The 22,001-nt window shown below is 45.6% G+C and overlaps 1 protein-coding gene across 2 annotated transcripts in view; it reads left to right on the top strand.

The window, feature by feature from the left end:
- Nucleotides 1-22,001, top strand: part of GPR89A (G protein-coupled receptor 89A) — a 54,558-nt gene that overhangs the window by 12,821 nt on the left and 19,736 nt on the right. For both annotated transcript variants that reach the window (XM_075334937.1, XM_075334938.1), the window contains exons 2-4: nt 11,373-11,512; nt 19,448-19,507; nt 19,956-20,059. In XM_075334937.1, coding sequence (XP_075191052.1) covers nt 11,471-11,512; nt 19,448-19,507; nt 19,956-20,059 — 206 coding nt within the window. In that variant the 5' untranslated portion in view covers nt 11,373-11,470. The remainder of the gene's footprint in view (nt 1-11,372; nt 11,513-19,447; nt 19,508-19,955; nt 20,060-22,001) is intronic.

Raw genomic sequence — 22,001 nt, 5'->3', positions numbered from 1 at the left:
CTGGGGCTTGTAGTGCACAGTAATAATGCTGGGGCTTGTAGTGCACAGTAATAATGCTGGGACTAGTGCACAGTAATAATGCTGGGGCTTGTAGTGCACAGTAATAATGCTGGGGCTTGTAGTGCACAGTAATAATGCTGGGGCTTGTAGTGCACAGTAATAATGCTGGGGCTTGTAGTGCACAGTAATAATGCTGGGACTTGTAGTGCACAGTAATAATGCTGGGGCTTGTAGTGCACAGTAATAATGCTGGGGCTTGTAGTGCACAGTAATAATGCTGGGACTTGTAGTGCACAGTAATAATGCTGGGGCTTGTAGTGCACAGTAATAATGCTGGGGCTTGTAGTGCACAGTAATAATGCTGGGGCTTGTAGTGCACAGTAATAATGCTGGGACTAGTGCACAGTAATAATGCTGGGGCTTGTAGTGCACAGTAATAATGCTGGGACTTGTAGTGCACAGTAATAATGCTGGGGCTTGTAGTGCACAGTAATAATGCTGGGGCTTGTAGTGCACAGTAATAATACTGGGGCTTGTAGTGCACAGTAATAATGCTGGGACTTGTAGTGCATAGTAATAATGCTGGGGCTTGTAGTGCACAGTAATAATGCTGGGGCTTGTAGTGCACAGTAATAATGCTGGGGCTTGTAGTGCACAGTAATAATGCTGGGACTTGTAGTGCACAGTAATAATGCTGGGACTTGTAGTGCACAGTAATAATGCTGGGACTTGTAGTGCACAGTAATAATGCTGGGGCTTGTAGTGCACAGTAATAATGCTGGGGCTTGTAGTGCACAGTAATAATGCTGGGGCTTGTAGTGCACAGTAATAATGCTGGGACTTGTAGTGCACAGTAATAATGCTGGGGCTTGTAGTGCACAGTAATAATGCTGGGACTTGTAGTGCACAGTAATAATGCTGGGGCTTGTAGTGCACAGTAATAATGCTGGGACTTGTAGTGCACAGTAATAATGCTGGGACTTGTAGTGCACAGTAATAATGCTGAGACTAGTGCACAGTAATAATGCTGGGGCTTGTAGTCTCCAGTAATAATGCTGGGGCTTGTAGTGCACAGTAATAATGCTGGGACTTGTAGTGCACAGTAATAATGCTGGGACTTGTAGTGCACAGTAATAATGCTGAGACTTGTAGTGCACAGTAATAATGCTGAGACTTGTAGTGCACAGTAATAATGCTGAGACTTGTAGTGCACAGTAATAATGCTGAGACTTGTAGTGCACAGTAATAATGCTGGGACTTGTAGTGCACAGTAATAATGCTGGGACTTGTAGTGCACAGTAATAATGCTGGGGCTTGTAGTGCACAGTAATAATGCTGAGACTTGTAGTGCACAGTAATAATGCTGGGGCTTGTAGTGCACAGTAATAATGCTGAGACTTGTAGTGCACAGTAATAATGCTGAGACTTGTAGTGCACAGTAATAATGCTGGGACTTGTAGTGCACAGTAATAATGCTGGGACTTGTAGTGCACAGTAATAATGCTGGGACTTGTAGTGCACAGTAATAATGCTGAGACTTGTAGTGCACAGTAATAATGCTGGGACTTGTAGTGCACAGTAATAATGCTGGGGCTTGTAGTGCACAGTAATAATGCTGAGACTTGTAGTGCACAGTAATAATGCTGGGGCTTGTAGTGCACAGTAATAATGCTGGGGCTTGTAGTGCACAGTAATAATGCTGGGGCTTGTAGTGCACAGTAATAATGCTGGGGCTTGTAGTGCACAGTAATAATGCTGGGGCTTGTAGTGCACAGTAATAATGCTGGGGCTTGTAGTGCACAGTAATAATGCTGGAGCTTGTAGTGCACAGTAATAATGCTGGGGCTTGTAGTGCACAGTAATAATGCTGGGGCTTGTAGTGCACATTAATAATGTACTGTGCTGGGGCTTGTAGTGCACATTAATAATGTAGTGCACAGTAATAATGCTGGGACTTGTAGTGCACAGTAATAATGCTGGGGCTTGTAGTGCACAGTAATAATGCTGGGGCTTGTAGTGCACAGTAATAATGCTGGGACTTGTAGTGCACAGTAATAATGCTGGGACTTGTAGTGCACAGTAATAATGCTGGGGCTTGTACTGCACAGTAATAATGCTGGGACTTGTAGTGCACAGTAATAATGCTGGGACTTGTAGTGCACAGTAATAATGCTGGGGCTTGTAGTGCACAGTAATAATGCTGGGGCTTGTAGTGCACAGTAATAATGCTGGGGCTTGTAGTGCACAGTAATAATACTGGGGCTTGTAGTGCACAGTAATAATGCTGGGACTTGTAGTGCACAGTAATAATGCTGGGACTTGTAGTGCACAGTATTAATGCTGGGGCTTGTAGTGCACAGTAATAATGCTGGAGCTTGTAGTGCACAGTAATAATGCTGGGGCTTGTAGTGCACAGTAATAATGCTGGGACTTGTAGTGCACAGTAATAATGCTGGGACTTGTAGTGCACAGTATTAATGCTGGGGCTTGTAGTGCACAGTAATAATGCTGGGGCTTGTAGTGCACAGTAATAATGCTGGGGCTTGTAGTGCACAGTAATAGTACTGGGGCTTGTAGTGCACAGTAATAATGCTGGGGCTTGTAGTGCACAGTAATAATGCTGGGGCTTGTAGTGCACAGTAATAATGCTGGGGCTTGTAGTGCACAGTAATAATGCTGGGGCTTGTAGTGCACAGTAATAATGCTGGGGCTTGTAGTGCACAGTAATAATGCTGGGGCTTGTAGTGCACAGTAATAATGCTGGGACTTGTAGTGCACAGTAATAATGCTGGGGCTTGTAGTGCACAGTAATAATGCTGGGACTTGTAGTGCACAGTAATAATGCTGGGACTTGTAGTGCACAGTAATAATGCTGGGACTTGTAGTGCACAGTAATAATGCTGGGACTTGTAGTGCACAGTAATAATGCTGGGGCTTGTAGTGCACAGTAATAATGCTGGGACTTGTAGTGCACAGTAATAATGCTGGGACTAGTGCACAGTAATAATACTGGAGCTTGTAGTGCACAGTAATAATGCTGGGGCTTGTAGTGCACAGTAATAATGCTGGGGCTTGTAGTGCACAGTAATAATGCTGGGACTTGTAGTGCACAGTAATAATGCTGGGGCTTGTAGTGCACAGTAATAATGCTGGGGCTTGTAGTGCACAGTAATAATGCTGGGGCTTGTAGTGCACAGTAATAATGCTGGGGCTTGTAGTGCACAGTAATAATGCTGGGGCTTGTAGTGCACAGTAATAATGCTGGGACTTGTAGTGCACAGTAATAATGCTGGGACTTGTAGTGCACAGTAATAATGCTGGGACTAGTGCACAGTAATAATACTGGAGCTTGTAGTGCACAGTAATAATGCTGGGACTTGTAGTGCACAGTAATAATGCTGGGACTTGTAGTGCACAGTAATAATGCTGGGACTTGTAGTGCACAGTAATAATGCTGGGACTTGTAGTGCACAGTAATAATGCTGAGACTTGTAGTGCACAGTAATAATGCTGGGGCTTGTAGTGCACAGTAATAATGCTGGGACTTGTAGTGCACAGTAATAATGCTGGGGCTTGTAGTGCACAGTAATAATGCTGGGACTTGTAGTGCACAGTAATAATGCTGGGGCTTGTACTGCACAGTAATAATGCTGGGGCTTGTAGTGCACAGTAATAATGCTGGGACTTGTAGTGCACAGTAATAATGCTGGGGCTTGTAGTGCACAGTAATAATGCTGGGGATTGTAGTGCACAGTAATAATGCTGAGACTTGTAGTGCACAGTAATAATGCTGGGACTTGTAGTGCACAGTAATAATGCTGAGACTTGTAGTGCACAGTAATAATGCTGGGACTTGTAGTGCACAGTAATAATGCTGGGGCTTGTAGTGCACAGTAATAATGCTGAGACTTGTAGTGCACAGTAATAATGCTGGGACTTGTAGTGCACAGTAATAATGCTGGGACTTGTAGTGCATAGTAATAATGCTGGGACTTGTAGTGCACAGTAATAATGCTGAGACTTGTAGTGCACAGTAATAATGCTGAGACTTGAAGTGCACAGTAATAATGCTGGGGCTTGTAGTGCACAGTAATAATGCTGAGACTTGAAGTGCACAGTAATAATGCTGGGGCTTGTAGTGCACAGTAATAATGCTGGGACTTGTAGTGCACAGTAATAATGCTGAGACTTGAAGTGCACAGTAATAATGCTGGGGCTTGTAGTGCACAGTAATAATGCTGGGACTTGTAGTGCACAGTAATAATGCTGAGACTTGTAGTGCACAGTAATAATGCTGAGACTTGTAGTGCACAGTAATAATGCTGGGACTTGTAGTGCACAGTAATAATGCTGGGGCTTGTAGTGCACAGTAATAATGCTGGGACTTGAAGTGCACAGTAATAATGCTGAGACTTGAAGTGCACAGTAATAATGCTGGGGCTTGTAGTGCACAGTAATAATGCTGGGGCTTGTAGTGCACAGTAATAATGCTGGGGCTTGTAGTGCACAGTAATAATGCTGGGGCTTGTAGTGCACAGTAATAATGCTGGGGCTTGTAGTGCACAGTAATAATGCTGGGGCTTGTAGTGCACAGTAATAATGCTGGGGCTTGTAGTGCACAGTAATAATGCTGGGACTTGTAGTGCACAGTAATAATGCTGAGACTTGTAGTGCACAGTAATAATGCTGAGACTTGAAGTGCACAGTAATAATGCTGGGACTTGTAGTGCACAGTAATAATGCTGGGACTTGTAGTGCACAGTAATAATGCTGGGACTTGTAGTGCACAGTAATAATGCTGGGACTTGTAGTGCACAGTAATAATGCTGGGACTAGTGCACAGTAATAATGCTGGGACTTGAAGTGCACAGTAATAATGCTGGGGCTTGTAGTGCACAGTAATAATGCTGGGGCTTGTAGTGCACAGTAATAATGCTGGGACTTGTAGTGCACAGTAATAATGCTGAGACTTGTAGTGCACAGTAATAATGCTGAGACTTGAAGTGCACAGTAATAATGCTGGGACTTGTAGTGCACAGTAATAATGCTGGGACTTGTAGTGCACAGTAATAATGCTGGGACTTGTAGTGCACAGTAATAATGCTGGGACTTGTAGTGCACAGTAATAATGCTGGGACTTGTAGTGCACAGTAATAATGCTGGGGCTTGTAGTGCACAGTAATAATGCTGAGGCTTGTAGTGCACAGTAATAATGCTGGGACTTGTAGTGCACAGTAATAATGCTGGGGCTTGTAGTGCACAGTAATAATGCTGGGACTTGTAGTGCACAGTAATAATGCTGAGACTTGAAGTGCACAGTAATAATGCTGGGACTTGTAGTGCACAGTAATAATGCTGGGACTTGTAGTGCACAGTAATAATGCTGGGACTTGTAGTGCACAGTAATAATGCTGGGACTTGTAGTGCACAGTAATAATGCTGGGGCTTGTAGTGCACAGTAATAATGCTGAGGCTTGTAGTGCACAGTAATAATGCTGGGACTTGTAGTGCACAGTAATAATGCTGGGGCTTGTAGTGCACAGTAATAATGCTGGGACTTGTAGTGCACAGTAATAATGCTGGGACTTGTAGTGCACAGTAATAATGCTGGGGCTTGTAGTGCACAGTAATAATGCTGGGGCTTGTAGTGCACAGTAATAATGCTGGGACTTGTAGTGCACAGTAATAATGCTGGGGCTTGTAGTGCACAGTAATAATGCTGGGACTAGTGCACAGTAATAATACTGGAGCTTGTAGTGCACAGTAATAATGCTGGGGCTTGTAGTGCACAGTAATAATGCTGGGGCTTGTAGTGCACAGTAATAATGCTGGAGCTTGTAGTGCACAGTAATAATGCTGGGACTTGTAGTGCACAGTAATAATGCTGGAGCTTGTAGTGCACAGTAATAATGCTGGGACTAGTGCACAGTGATAATGCTGGGACTTGTAGTGCACAGTAATAATGCTGGGACTTGTAGTGCACAGTAATAATGCTGGGACTTGTAGTGCACAGTAATAATGCTGGGGCTTGTAGTGCACAGTAATAATGCTGAGGCTTGTAGTGCACAGTAATAATGCTGGGACTTGTAGTGCACAGTAATAATGCTGGGGCTTGTAGTGCACAGTAATAATGCTGGGACTTGTAGTGCACAGTAATAATGCTGGGACTTGTAGTGCACAGTAATAATGCTGGGACTTGTAGTGCACAGTAATAATGCTGGGGCTTGTAGTGCACAGTAATAATGCTGGGACTTGTAGTGCACAGTAATAATGCTGGGGCTTGTAGTGCACAGTAATAATGCTGGGACTAGTGCACAGTAATAATACTGGAGCTTGTAGTGCACAGTAATAATGCTGGGGCTTGTAGTGCACAGTAATAATGCTGGGGCTTGTAGTGCACAGTAATAATGCTGGAGCTTGTAGTGCACAGTAATAATGCTGGGACTTGTAGTGCACAGTAATAATGCTGGAGCTTGTAGTGCACAGTAATAATGCTGGGACTAGTGCACAGTGATAATGCTGGGACTTGTAGTGCACAGTAATAATGCTGGGACTTGTAGTGCACAGTAATAATGCTGGGACTTGTAGTGCACAGTAATAATGCTGGGACTTGTAGTGCACAGTAATAATGCTGGGACTTGTAGTGCACAGTAATAATGCTGGGACTTGTAGTGCACAGTAATAATGCTGGAGCTTGTAGTGCACAGTAATAATGCTGGGACTTGTAGTGCACAGTAATAATCAGGGCTGTGGAGTCGGAGTCGGAGTCGTGGAGTCGGAGTCTGAGTCGGAGCTCATTTTGGTGGAGTCGGAGTCGGTATAAAATGCTCCGACTCCTAAAATATATAATAAATTGGGGACAGGAGTGCAATGCAGAATGTGCTGAATATTTTACTAAATAATAACATTTAGTATAATGCTTATATTTAAGTGAAAAATTTATTGTAGTACATGAATATGTGTATGTGAACATCAGACATTTAATTGTTTTTATGATACAATAATCAAGATATTTGGATAGAACATAAAATATTTATTGGAATACAACTTTAGAACACAAAAAACTAATAAATTGTAAATATGTAATATATATAATATATATATATATATATATATATATACTGTATATACACACACAAGATATATATGTAATCTACTGTATATTACATAGTGTATTACATATTTACAATTTATTACAGTTTTTTGTGTTCTAAAGTTGTATCCAATAAATATATTTTATGTTCTATCCAAATATCTTGATTATTGTATCATAAAAATTATTAAATGTCTGATGTTCACATACACATATTCATGTACTACAATAAATTTTTCACCTAACTAAGCAATATATGTAGGAGCCGGAGTCGGAGCCGGAGTCGGAGTCGGTGCAAGAGAATTTGAGGAGTCGGAGTCGAAGGTTTGGCTTACCGACTCCACAGCCCTGGTAATAATGCTGGGGCTTGTAGTGCACAGTAATAATGCTGGGGCTTGTAGTGCACAGTAATAATGCTGGGGCTTGTAGTGCACAGTAATAATGCTGGGACTTGTAGTGCACAGTAATAATGCTGGGGCTTGTAGTGCACAGTAATAATGCTGGGGCTTGTAGTGCACAGTAATAATGCTGGGGCTTGTAGTGCACAGTAATAATGCTGGGACTTGTAGTGCACAGTAATAATGCTGGGACTTGTAGTGCACAGTAATAATGCTGGGGCTTGTAGTGCACAGTAATAATGCTGGGGCTTGTAGTGCACAGTAATAATGCTGGGGCTTGTAGTGCACAGTAATAATGCTGGGACTTGTAGTGCACAGTAATAATGCTGGGGCTTGTAGTGCACAGTAATAATGCTGGGGCTTGTAGTGCACAGTAATAATGCTGGGGCTTGTAGTGCACAGTAATAATGCTGGGGCTTGTAGTGCACAGTAATAATGCTGGGACTTGTAGTGCACAGTAATAATGCTGGGGCTTGTAGTGCACAGTAATAATGCTGGGGCTTGTAGTGCACAGTAATAATGCTGGGACTTGTAGTGCACAGTAATAATGCTGGGGCTTGTAGTGCACAGTAATAATGCTGGGGCTTGTAGTGCACAGTAATAATGCTGGGGCTTGTAGTGCACAGTAATAATGCTGGGACTTGTAGTGCACAGTAATAATGCTGGGACTTGTAGTGCACAGTAATAATGCTGGGGCTTGTAGTGCACAGTAATAATGCTGGGGCTTGTAGTGCACAGTAATAATGCTGGGGCTTGTAGTGCACAGTAATAATGCTGGGGCTTGTAGTGCACAGTAATAATGCTGGGGCTTGTAGTGCACAGTAATAATGCTGGGACTTGTAGTGCACAGTAATAATGCTGGGGCTTGTAGTGCACAGTAATAATGCTGGGGCTTGTAGTGCACAGTAATAATGCTGGGGCTTGTAGTGCACAGTAATAATGCTGGGGCTTGTAGTGCACAGTAATAATGCTGGGGCTTGTAGTGCACAGTAATAATGCTGGGGCTTGTAGTGCACAGTAATAATGCTGGGACTTGTAGTGCACAGTAATAATGCTGGGACTTGTAGTGCACAGTAATAATGCTGGGGCTTGTAGTGCACAGTAATAATGCTGAGGCTTGTAGTGCACAGTAATAATGCTGGGACTTGTAGTGCACAGTAATAATGATGGGGCTTGTAGTGCACAGTAATAATGCTGGGGCTTGTAGTGCACAGTAATAATGCTGGGGCTTGTAGTGCACAGTAATAATGCTGAGGCTTGTAGTGCACAGTAATAATGCTGGGACTTGTAGTGCACAGTAATAATGCTGGGGCTTGTAGTGCACAGTAATAATGCTGGGGCTTGTAGTGCACAGTAATAATGCTGGGACTTGTAGTGCACAGTAATAATGCTGGGGCTTGTAGTGCACAGTAATAATGCTGGGACTTGTAGTGCACAGTAATAATGCTGAGGCTTGTAGTGCACAGTAATAATGCTGGGGCTTGTAGTGCACAGTAATAATGCTGGGGCTTGTAGTGCACAGTAATAATGCTGAGGCTTGTAGTGCACAGTAATAATGCTGGGACTTGTAGTGCACAGTAATAATGCTGGGGCTTGTAGTGCACAGTAATAATGCTGGGGCTTGTAGTGCACAGTAATAATGCTGGGGCTTGTAGTGCACAGTAATAATGCTGGGGCTTGTAGTGCACAGTAATAATGCTGGGACTTGTAGTGCACAGTAATAATGCTGGGGCTTGTAGTGCACAGTAATAATGCTGGGGCTTGTAGTGCACAGTAATAATGCTGGGACTTGTAGTGCACAGTAATAATGCTGGGACTTGTAGTGCACAGTAATAATGCTGGGGCTTGTAGTGCACAGTAATAATGCTGGGGCTTGTAGTGCACAGTAATAATGCTGGGGCTTGTAGTGCACAGTAATAATGCTGGGACTTGTAGTGCACAGTAATAATGCTGGGGCTTGTAGTGCACAGTAATAATGCTGGGGCTTGTAGTGCACAGTAATAATGCTGGGACTTGTAGTGCACAGTAATAATGCTGGGGCTTGTAGTGCACAGTAATAATGCTGGGGCTTGTAGTGCACAGTAAGAATGCTGGGGCTTGTAGTGCACAGTAATAATGCTGGGACTAGTGCACAGTAATAATGCTGGGGCTTGTAGTGCACAGTAATAATGCTGGGGCTTGTAGTGCACAGTAATAATGCTGGGGCTTGTAGTGCACAGTAATAATGCTGGGGCTTGTAGTGCACAGTAATAATGCTGGGACTTGTAGTGCACAGTAATAATGCTGGGGCTTGTAGTGCACAGTAATAATGCTGGGGCTTGTAGTGCACAGTAATAATGCTGGGACTTGTAGTGCACAGTAATAATGCTGGGGCTTGTAGTGCACAGTAATAATGCTGGGGCTTGTAGTGCACAGTAATAATGCTGGGGCTTGTAGTGCACAGTAATAATGCTGGGACTTGTAGTGCACAGTAATAATGCTGGGGCTTGTAGTGCACAGTAATAATGCTGGGGCTTGTAGTGCACAGTAATAATGCTGGGACTTGTAGTGCACAGTAATAATGCTGGGGCTTGTAGTGCACAGTAATAATGCTGGGACTAGTGCACAGTAATAATGCTGGGACTTGTAGTGCACAGTAATAATGCTGGGGCTTGTAGTGCACAGTAATAATGCTGGGGCTTGTAGTGCACAGTAATAATGCTGGGGCTTGTAGTGCACAGTAATAATGCTGGGACTTGTAGTGCACAGTAATAATGCTGGGGCTTGTAGTGCACAGTAATAATGCTGGGGCTTGTAGTGCACAGTAATAATACTGGGGCTTGTAGTGCACAGTAATAATGCTGGGACTTGTAGTGCATAGTAATAATGCTGGGGCTTGTAGTGCACAGTAATAATGCTGGGGCTTGTAGTGCACAGTAATAATGCTGGGGCTTGTAGTGCACAGTAATAATGCTGGGACTTGTAGTGCACAGTAATAATGCTGGGACTTGTAGTGCACAGTAATAATGCTGGGACTTGTAGTGCACAGTAATAATGCTGGGGCTTGTAGTGCACAGTAATAATGCTGGGGCTTGTAGTGCACAGTAATAATGCTGGGGCTTGTAGTGCACAGTAATAATGCTGGGACTTGTAGTGCATAGTAATAATGCTGGGGCTTGTAGTGCACAGTAATAATGCTGGGGCTTGTAGTGCACAGTAATAATGCTGGGGCTTGTAGTGCACAGTAATAATGCTGGGACTTGTAGTGCACAGTAATAATGCTGGGGCTTGTAGTGCACAGTAATAATGCTGGGGCTTGTAGTGCACAGTAATAATGCTGGGACTTGTAGTGCACAGTAATAATGCTGGGGCTTGTAGTGCACAGTAATAATGCTGGGACTTGTAGTGCACAGTAATAATGCTGGGACTTGTAGTGCACAGTAATAATGCTGGGACTTGTAGTGCACAGTAATAATGCTGGGGCTTGTAGTGCACAGTAATAATGCTGGGGCTTGTAGTGCACAGTAATAATGCTGGGGCTTGTAGTGCACAGTAATAATGCTGGGACTTGTAGTGCACAGTAATAATGCTGGGGCTTGTAGTCTCCAGTAATAATGCTGGGGCTTGTAGTGCACAGTAATAATGCTGGGACTTGTAGTGCACAGTAATAATGCTGGGGCTTGTAGTCTCCAGTAATAATGCTGGGGCTTGTAGTGCACAGTAATAATGCTGGAGCTTGTAGTGCACAGTAATAATGCTGGGGCTTGTAGTGCACAGTAATAATGCTGGGACTTGTAGTGCACAGTAATAATGCTGGGGCTTGTAGTTGCTCTCCTCAGCAGTCTCTCTCACACCTCCGCGCTGTCAGTTCCCGTGATTGTGTCTCCCGTTCTTCTCTGCAGTTCCTCTCGTTGCGGTGCTGACATGCTGCGCTGATCTGATGTGAAGAAACCCAGGACTGCCAAGCCCATCTCTCCGTATATCACCGTCCTCCGCCGCCATGAGCTTCCTCATCGACTCTGTTCTCATGGTCATCTCTCAGGTTAGGGCAGAATCCAGCACTTACAGGGTCTTCCATGGATGTCTGTGAACGGCATCCTGCTCAGGAGGTACCATTTCCCCTGGAGATCCAGTCCCATCCCCAGAGGGCTCGTCCCACCCCTCCCCGGAAGTTCCATGCCCGGAGGTCCAATCCTGCCTCTGAAGTCCCTGCCCTGGAGGTACTATCAAATTAATTAATGGCTCTCAGGCCAAGGGAATAATATATAACTATTAGAACACACAGGTTATTCCCCAATTTAATTTATTTTATTTTGAAGTCAATAAAACATTTTAATACAGCACACCATTTTGTGCATAATAAACAGGACAATAATCAATTTGTCTCAAGGGACCAACTTAATGGCCCCCCCCTGATCTTGAATATCAAGAACAGGGTTTACAGTAGATAATTGACAAATTGATGCAATTTACAGATAAATACAGCGCTGGTTCACACAAAGGACATATATACATCACATCAAGCCAGACTTCACTTTACAGCTTCCCATGTGATTCTGCTGGCACGTTCGTGCTGATTTAGTATATCACAATCAGATGTAGTAATCCAGAAGCATCCACATTTAGGTCACAAGGCGTTGAGTATTTAGTCCCATAGACATTATGGTAAACCGCCGACCATTTAATAGATTATAAACGTCTCCACCTCGACGCGTTTCGCCACATTACATATGCGCTTCATCAGGAGGCTGGGAAAATAAGTGTAGTCTATCAGCATTCAAGCAAATATAGATAAACAAGCATAAATATACAACTTATGCACAAAGACCACCAAACATATAACTGTAAACAGATGTATACCACTCACTTGTTAAATCAGCAGATATAGGGCATGCAGGTCCATGGCGCCATTAAATCAGATCACAGTGAAATCCTGTCTTGATAATAGTATACTGCCGTCCTCCTGGCGTCATGGAGCTGCATGTCCATCTGCGCTTTAAATAGCCCACTCATAGTCTGTACAGCTGTGGAAAATCAGCCCTCCCACAATCAACGTAACTAAAGATGCTACCGCGCATGCGCGACTAGCGCCGTCAATGCGCATGCGCGGCAGCACATAGAGAATGCCAATGCATTCAACCCCGATGATTTCCGCCTCCCACATTGTAAGCTAGTACGATCACATGATCGGAATATGGGCGTGCCAGAACGGACTGGGACGCAGCCGCACTAGAACAATTCTGGGACTTAGAGATTCCACAGCTGTAGTATGGCGTGGATTAAACAGAGATATTTTAAGGGGCTGTGCGCCGATGACTATGCACATGGACAGCATTATTGCTGGAGATCCCACGCTCATGCATGCCAGTACCGGTGCTTTGCACAGTTCATAAATATGACATTATTTTTATTATATATACCATTTATGTTCATTAACAGGCCATACAAAGGCAACAAGGCTGATATAATACATGTATATTACAGATATCATGATAAGTTCAAAGCCCTATTAACAATTCATTATCTCAGAATATACTTTATTTCATTTCTCCAAGTGAGAGTATCAGAATGATATTAAAAATGACTCCCACCAATGTGGGTGACCCCCCCCAAAAGGGTTTTGTCCCTAGAGCATGTCTTATTGGATTCCATAACATAATGAGCCTACCATTAATCAGGTTGGAAGAAAACAATTAAAGGAGAGTTGCTCATTGAGCCCTCTCGGGGTTAATGATCCCATTCTAAAAATCCAGGCAGATCCTTTCTGCAGTAGTTCCCTGTCAAAATCCCCTCCCCTCGGACTACGTCTAACAAGTTCTAATACTGAAAAACGAAGAAGTTTAATATCCCCATGGTGTATACTATTCATGTGTCGGGAAATGGGGGTATCGCGTTCATTTCGAATATCTGATAGGTGTTCACCTACACGTCTCCGAAATTCTCGTAGGGTTTTACCCACGTAGTCAAGGGGACACGTGCAGGTGGCCCTATACACAACCCCCATTGTCTTACAATTACAAAAATCCCGCAAAAATAATTTTTTCCCGTTTGCTGAGCTTTTGACCATCTTACACTGTTCCATCGAGTCGCAATAGCTACAGTTCCCACAACGAAACATACCCGCTATTTGTCTATCCAACCATGTACCCCCTGGGCGAGGTCCCTGGTACATACTGTGCACAAGTCTATCCCCTATAGACCGACCCCGTCTGTATGTGATACAGGGGGCTTTCGGGATAAACGTGGCTACATCAGGATCTGCCCTTAATACATTCCAGTGTCTTTTGATTACGCCAAAAACACGCTCAGATTGTATGTCGTAGGTACCGATAATGCGTAGGATGTTGGAATCGTCTTTCCTAGTTTTAGATGTCATCAAGGAATGCCTATTGGTGTTCTTGGCAAACGCATATGATTGCTGCAGGACATGCTTGGGATACCCTCGATCTAAAAACCTCCCAAACATATCCGATGCCTGTGTCCTAAAGTCCGATTCCCTAGAGCAGTTTCTGCGGATTCGCAGAAACTGCCCTTTGGGGATCCCTCTTTTTAGGGGGAGAGGGTGATGACTTTCCTATTTTAATAGGGAGTTCGTGGCCGTCGGTTTCCGGTAAGTCGCAGTTTGTATTCTACCATTCTCATCCTTAGATATGGTTAGGTCCAGGAAAGTAATACAGCTTGGATCACACATGTAGGTAAATTTCAATCCTATTGTGTTCTTATTAACAGACCCCACAAAGCATTCAAAATCATAAGTAGATCCAGTCCAGAGGATGAGGATGTCATCAATGTACCGGACCCATAGTCCGATACATTGATGAAACCCCTCATCCCCCCCCCAAAAAAACCACCGTTTCCTCCCACCAGCCCAGAAATAAATTAGTGTAACTGGGGGCACAAGGGCTCCCCATAGCTGTACCCCTCAGCTGGTGGAAGTACTTGGTGTTAAATAAAAAATAATTGTGATTAAGGGTGAAGGACAATAGCTCTTCAATAAGAGCATTATGCCTCATGCAATCAATGGATCTAGTTTTTAGAAAAAAATTAACTGCCTGGATTCCCAAGTCATGGGGGATAGAGCTATACAGAGCCTCGACATCGATGGAGGCCAAAATAGTATCCGGGCCTACATCGATGTCCTCCAAGATCTGCAGAAGGTGAGGAGTATCCCGTACATATGAAGGAAGGGATGTCACAAAGGGCCTAAGTACCCTATCAATGTAGGTGCCAACATTCTGAGATAATGAATTGATTCCCGCCACAATGGGTCTGCCCTTCAAAGGGTCTAGGCCCTTATGAACCTTAGGTAAGGCGTAGAATACAGGGATAACAGGACATCGAGGCATTAGGAATTCAAATTCATTACATGATATTAAATTATTTTGTTTGGCAAAATAGAAAGTAGGCTGTCAGTAAAAGTCTTGGTTGGATCAGAAGGCAACCGTTCGTATGTATCCCGATCTCAGAGAAGAGTCTGGCACATGTTCAGATATTTAGAATGATTCATAATAACGAGGTTCCCCCCCTTGTCGGATTTCTTAATCACAAGGTTATCATTTTTTGATAGACTATCAAGTGCCCCCAATTCTTCCTCAGTTAAATTATGATTTGGGCCTTTAAGGCCTAAATGGAGTTGTGGATTTTAACCATATCTTCCTGTACTACCGTGTTTCCCCGAAAGTAAGACCCTGTCTTACATTAATTTTACCCCAAAAAGTCCCACCCTGTCTTACTTTCGGGGGAGGTCTTACATTAGCCGAAAAAAATGACAATTTCTAGCCCCATACCCCATAACAGTGCCGTATCCCACTGCACATAGCCCCATACCCCATAACAGTGCCGTATCCCACTGTACACAGCCCCATACCCCATAACAGTGCCGTATCCCACTGCACATAGCCCCATACCCCATAACAGTGCCGTATCCCACTGCACACAGCCCCATACCCCATAACAGTGCCGTATCCCACTGCACACAGCCCCACACCCCATAACAGTGCCGTATCCCACTGCACACAGCCCCACACCCCATAACAGTGCTGTATCCCACTGCACACAGCCCCACACCCCATAACAGTGCCGTATCCCACTGCACACAGCCCCACACCCCATAACAGTGCCGTATCCCACTGCACACAGCCCCATACCCTATACAGTACATGTTTCCCTACTTGGTTTTTAAATGCTGGACGTTTTCCTCTGCGGTGCGGCTGTGGGTGCGGAAGGCCTGTGCTGCAGGGAACGCTGTGCCAATCAGCAGGGAAACAGCGGTGACGTGGGGCTGGGGCGGCCAATTACAGCCCGAGCTGCTGGGCCAATCAGCGCTCGAGCCGGGGGCCGGCGGTGACGTGGGGAGCAGGGGCGGCCAATGAGCTGTTGAGCTGGGCGGATTGCGGGGTTAACACGGCGAGTTAACCCCATGAGCGCTGGACCCGCCCAGCTGCACCTGAGGACACCTCTGGAGCCTGGGGACCCAATGGGGGACAGCGGCGGCCCAAAGGTAAGGGCCTTACATTTCACAGCGGCCCCCCAACCCTGCCTTACATTCGGGGGAGGCCTTACATTGAAGGACCCCCCCGTAACCCACACCCTGTCTTACTTTCGGGGGGGGGGGGTCCTACTTTCGGGGAAACACGGTAGTTTCAGAAAAATATCCACACTTGTACAGTTCTGAACTGGGGGAGATTTTTTACTCGGTCTTTTCAGGGTGGTAAAGGGCCCATCCCCTCTCTTTTTTTTGTACCATCCCTCAATAGATCCGTAAGGGTCTGGAAACACTCGTAATCCTCTTCTGAAATACCAAGGGCTTTACACTGTTCCTGTCTATTATGTTCAAAGAACAACTTCCATTTTAATTTTCTACCGAACAATTCCAAATCCTTGATCCAACCAAAACAGTCAAAGTAATTTGAGGGTATGAAATTCAGACCTTTAGATAAGACCGCATAGTCATAGCTAGTAAGTGAATATTCAGATAAATTCAGTACCCGCCCCTGGCCTGATGTGCCCTTGTATGTGGATAGAATCCCCCTGTTTGTCTCTGCTCCAAAAAAGACCCAGAGGGACCAGAAGATGAGTGCGGGGGTCCATGATATCCAAAGTGCCCCCCCCCTCCTTTTCCGCTGTTTTTTTTGGGGCAGGCCATGCATGCGATCCACGGCCGGTCAACTCAGTAGAGATATTTCCAGTCGTTCTGGGCCTCTCAGAGTCAGAGGTATCAATATCTGAAGAGGACGCCACCGATTGTTGTCTATTTAGAGGTTGAGGTTGGTAGGCCTTATCCTCCTTAAATTCCGCAAGGTCTCTTACAAACTGAGAGTGCTTTCTTTCTTTTAGGTTATTTTGAAAGCGCTCAATAGAAATTTGTAATAGATTTTCACGTCTAGCAAAATCAGGGTCGCCCTTGAACCGCAGAATGTTGTTCAAAACCACCGTAGACTCTGAAAAAAGTTTTTTCTCCTCCTCTAATAATAAATTCATCAACCTCAGGGAGGATGCTATAGATTCTTTACGCCAAAGATTAAGGAACTGTTCAGAGGATGTTCTTGGAGATGGGAAAATGTTAATTCTCAACCCCCTTGGTACTATTTGGTGCTTTAGATGATTTTCTAGACCCTTTATCTCCCACCAGGACCGGATATTGTTTTTATAATTAATTAACAAATCCTTAAAGGAATCCTTTAACGTGGGTCCACTACTTCCTGCTGAAAAATCATCATTCGTAGAAAATACCTGACTTGCTTCCTCCGCCCAAACTGATGTATTAACAGGCCCTGATAAAAATCCCGCCATGCCAAGGGAAATTATGTATCAAATTAATTAATGGCTCTAAGTCCCAGAATTGTTCTAGTGCGGCTGCGTCCCAGTCCATATTTCGATCATGTGATCGTACTAGCTTACAATGTGGGAGGCGGTAATCGTCGGGGTTCCCCGCTCACGTGATTGAATGCATTGGCATTCTCTATGTGCTGCCGCGCATGCGCATTGACGGCGCTAGTCGCGCATGCGCGGTAGCATCTTTAGTTACGTTGATTGTGGGAGGGCTGATTTTCCACAGCTGTACAGACTATGAGTGGGCTATTTAAAGCGCAGATGGACATGCAGCTCCATGACGCCAGGAGGACGGCAGTATACTATTAAGACAGGATTTCACTGTGATGCTGCTGATCTGATTTAATGGCGCCATGGACCTGCATGCCCTATATCTGCTGATTTAACAAGTGAGTGGTATACATCTGTTTACGGTTATATGTTTGGTGGTCTTTGTGCATAAGTTGTATATCTATGCTTGTTTGTCTATCTATATTTGCTTGAATGCTGATAGACTACACTTATTTTCCCAGCCTCCTGATGAACCGCATATGTAATGTGGCGAAACGCGTCGAGATGGAGACGTTTATAATCTATTAAATGGTCGGCGGTTTACCATAATGTCTATGGGGCTAAATACTCAACGCCTTGTGACCTAAATGTGGATGCTTCTGGATTACTACATCTGATTGTGATATACTAAATCAGCACGAACGTGCCAGCAGAATCACATGGGAAGCTATACAGTGAAGTCTGGCTTGATGTGATGTATATATGTCCTTTGTGTGAACCAGCGCTGTATTCAGCTGTAAATTGTATCAATTTGTCAATTATCTACTGTAAACCCTGTTCTTGATATTCCAGATCAGGGGTGGCCATTAAGTTGGTCCCTTGAGACAAATTGATTATTGTCCTGTTTATTATGCACAGAATGGTGTGGTGTATTAAAATGTTTTATTGACTTCAAAATAAAATAAATTAAATTGGGGAATAACCGGTGTGTTCTTCCTGGAGGTACTATCCCCAGAGGTCCCGTCACACCCTACAGGGTCCCATCCTCGAAGGTCCCTTCCTACAACATAGGTTCCATCCTTGCAGCAGGTCCCGTCCTACCTTGGGGGTCACCAGAGGACACACCCCAACCTTGAGGTCCCGTCCTACCCCAGAGGACTCTCCCCATCCTTGAGGTCCTGTCCTGCCCCAGAGGTCATATCTCCAAAGATCCCACCCCATCCTTGAGGTCCCATCCAACCCCGCCCCAGAGGTCCTATCCCCAAATGTCCTATCCTGCCCAGGAGGTCCCATTCACAGAGGTCCTGTCCCACCGTAGAGGGTCCCATCCTCGAACGTCCCTTCCTAAAACATAGGTTCCATCCCTGGAGGTCCCGTCCAATCTTGGGGGGTCCTATCTTCAGAGGACACACCACAACCTTGAGATCTCGTCCTACCCCAGAAGACTCGCCCCATCCTTGAGGTCCCGTCCTGTCCCAGAGGTCATATCTCCAAAGATCCCACCCCATCCTTGAGGTCCCATCCCACCTTGCCCCAGAGGTCCTATCCCCAGAAGTCCTATCCCACCCTTGAAGTCCCATCCCCGGAGGTCTCGTCCCGCCACAGAAGACCCAACCGATCCCCAAGTTCTCGCCCTGGAGGTCCCATCCCATCCCCTGAGCTACTGTCCTGCCCATTCTAGCCCCGAGATCCCACCCCAGAAGTCCTGTCTCGGAGGTCCCCTCTCGACATGGAAGACCCGTCCCATTATCGTGGACCCACTCCACTCCTGAGGTCCCGCCCTGGTAGACCTGTCCCATCCCGAGCTGCAGCCCCGGGGGTCCTGTTCCGGAAGTCCCATCTTGCTCTGGATGTCCCGTCTCACCCCTGAGGTCCCAACCTGTCCTGGAGGTATCAATATGTCTCGTAGGTCTCCTCCTGCCCTGGAAGATCTGATCCGTCTCGCCGCCCATTGATACTGTGTAATACTTAATTTCTCCAGAGGGGGCACTGCAGGAATGTGGAAACCTTTTGACAGGTTTCCTTGCAGATTACCGCTGTTCACTGGGGGGACCCTTGGAACAAGTAGGGATTGTCCTCAGAGGAGAGCCCCTTTAACCGTATTTTTTGCTGTATACTTCATGTATATTGAGGTCTCCGTCTTCTTGTGTCTCAGCTGCTGTTCTTCGGCTTCGGGTGGCTGTTCTTCATGCGTCAGCTCTTCAAAGATTATGAGGTAAGTGCAACATTGTCATGGGGGGACAATGATTGATGCACCACTCTGCTCAGATGGCTCCTATATTAGATGTGTGACATGTAGAGGAGACACCGCTCACGTCTTGTTCCTCAGGGGTCCAGCGTCGCTTTTGAATTCTTATCGGAGGGGAACCTGTCACACACTGTGGGGTCAGTCATCCACTATCCTGTGATTGCATGGCTGAGGTTTAGCGCTCGGCTTTTTCCCACAGTCCCATAAACAATGAATTAATGGAGGTTGAGCATGTGCCCTGCTGCTTCATTCTAGAGGTGGCAGCGGAGTTCTTATATCAGGATCCCTCGGGGGTCCCAGCGATAAAATGTTGGCAGGATATAATGTAGAGATGGATCGTCTGCGGCCGCTGGTGACGAAATCTGCGTCCGTGGAGGATCACGTGACCTGACGCCCGGATCTTCTTTCCCTGCAGGTGCGGCAGTACGTCGTCCAGGTGGTCTTCTCCGTCACCTTCGCCTTCTCCTGCACCATGTTTGAGCTCATCATTTTTGAGATCCTTGGGTTACTCAACAGCAGGTACAAAGCGTCCGGACTCATCTCTGCCAATAGCAGAGTGTCATAGTTACTAGCTGTAGTACCCGGCGTTGCCCGGGATAATGTCTCTGTCTGTCTCGGTCTATGTCTATGTGTCTGTATGTCTCTGTATTGGTCTCTCTGTCTGTCTCTGTCTATCTCTGTGTCTGTCAGTCTCTCTCTCCATCTGTTTCATGCCAGGTCTGTCTCTTTCCCTGTCTCTGTCTCTTTCCCTGTCTCTGTCTCTTTCCCTGTCTCTTTCCCTGTCTCTGTCTATTTCCCTGTCTCTTTCCCTGTCTCTGTCTCTTTCCCTGTCTCTTTCCCTGTCTCTTTCCCTGTCTCTTTCCCTGTCTCTTTCCCTGTCTCTTTCCCTGTCTCTTTCCCTGTCTCTTTCCCTGTCTCTTTCCCTGTCTCTTTCCCTGTCTCTTTCCCTGTCTCTTTCCCTGTCTCTTTCCCTGTCTCTTTCCCTGTCTCTTTCCCTGTCTCTTTCCCTGTCTCTTTCCCTGTCTCTGTCTCTTTCCCTGTCTCTGTCTCTTTCCCTGTCTCTGTCTCTTTCCCTGTCTCTGTTTCTTTCCCTGTCTCTGTTTCTTTCCCTGTCTCTGTCTCTTTCCCTGTCTCTGTTTCTTTCCCTGTCTCTGTCTCTTTCCCTGTCTCTGTCTCTTTCCCTGTCTCTGTCTCTTTCCCTGTCTCTGTCTCTTTCCCTGTCTCTTTCCCTGTCTCTGTCTCTTTCCCTGTCTCTTTCCCTGTCTCTTTCCCTGTCTCTTTCCCTGTCTCTTTCCCTGTCTCTGTCTCTTTCCCTGTCTCTGTTTCTTTCCCTGTCTCTGTCTCTTTCCCTGTCTCTGTCTCTTTCCCTGTCTCTGTCTCTTTCCCTGTCTCTCTCTTTCCCTGTCTCTGTCTCTTTCCCTGTCTCTGTCTCTTTCCCTGTCTCTGTCTCTTTCCCTGTCTCTGTCTCTCTCCCTGTCTGTGTGTGTCTGCATCTGTCTCTTTCTTTGACTGTCTGTCTCTCTCCCTGTCTGTTTCTTTCCCTGTCTGTGCCTGTCTGTCTCTCTCTTTCCCTGTCTCTTTCCCTGTCTATGTTTCTTTCCCTGTCTCTGTCTCTTTCCCTGTCTCTGTCTCTTTCCCTGTCTCTGTCTCTTTCCCTGTCTCTGTCTCTTTCCCTGTCTCTTTCCCTGTCTCTGTCTCTTTCCCTGTCTCTGTCTCTTTCCCTGTCTCTGTCTCTTTCCCTGTCTGTGTGTGTCTGCATCTGTCTTTCTTTGACTGTCTGTCTCTCTCCCTGTCTGTTTCTTTCCCTGTCTGTGCCTGTCTGTCTCTCTCTTTCTCTGTCTCTCTCTCTCTCTGTTTCTTTCCCTGTCTCTGTTTCTTTCCCTGTCTCTGTCTCTTTCCCTGTCTCTGTCTCTTTCCCTGTCTCTGTCTCTTTCCCTGTCTCTGTCTCTTTCCCTGTCTCTGTCTCTTTCCCTGTCTCTGTCTCTTTCCCTGTCTCTGTCTCTTTCCCTGTCTCTTTCCCTGTCTCTGTCTCTTTCCCTGTCTCTGTCTCTTTCCCTGTCTCTGTCTCTTTCCCTGTCTCTGTCTCTTTCCCTGTCTCTGTCTCTCTCCCTGTCTGTGTGTGTCTGCATCTGTCTCTTTCTTTGACTGTCTGTCTCTCTCCCTGTCTGTTTCTTTCCCTGTCTGTGCCTGTCTGTCTCTCTCTTTCTCTGTCTCTCTCTCTCTGTTTCTTTCCCTGTCTCTGTTTCTTTCCCTGTCTCTGTCTCTTTCCCTGTCTCTGTCTCTTTCCCTGTCTCTGTCTCTTTCCCTGTCTCTGTCTCTTTCCCTGTCTCTGTCTCTTTCCCTGTCTCTGTTTCTTTCCCTGTCTCTTTCCCTGTCTCTGTCTCTTTCCCTGTCTCTGTCTCTTTCCCTGTCTCTGTCTCTTTCCCTGTCTCTGTCTCTTTCCCTGTCTCTGTCTCTTTCC

This window comes from Anomaloglossus baeobatrachus, chromosome 2 (genome assembly GCF_048569485.1).
Source record: "Anomaloglossus baeobatrachus isolate aAnoBae1 chromosome 2, aAnoBae1.hap1, whole genome shotgun sequence".
NCBI classification, from domain to species: Eukaryota; Metazoa; Chordata; class Amphibia; order Anura; family Aromobatidae; genus Anomaloglossus; species Anomaloglossus baeobatrachus.
This window is presented reverse-complemented; position numbering and strand designations above follow the sequence as displayed.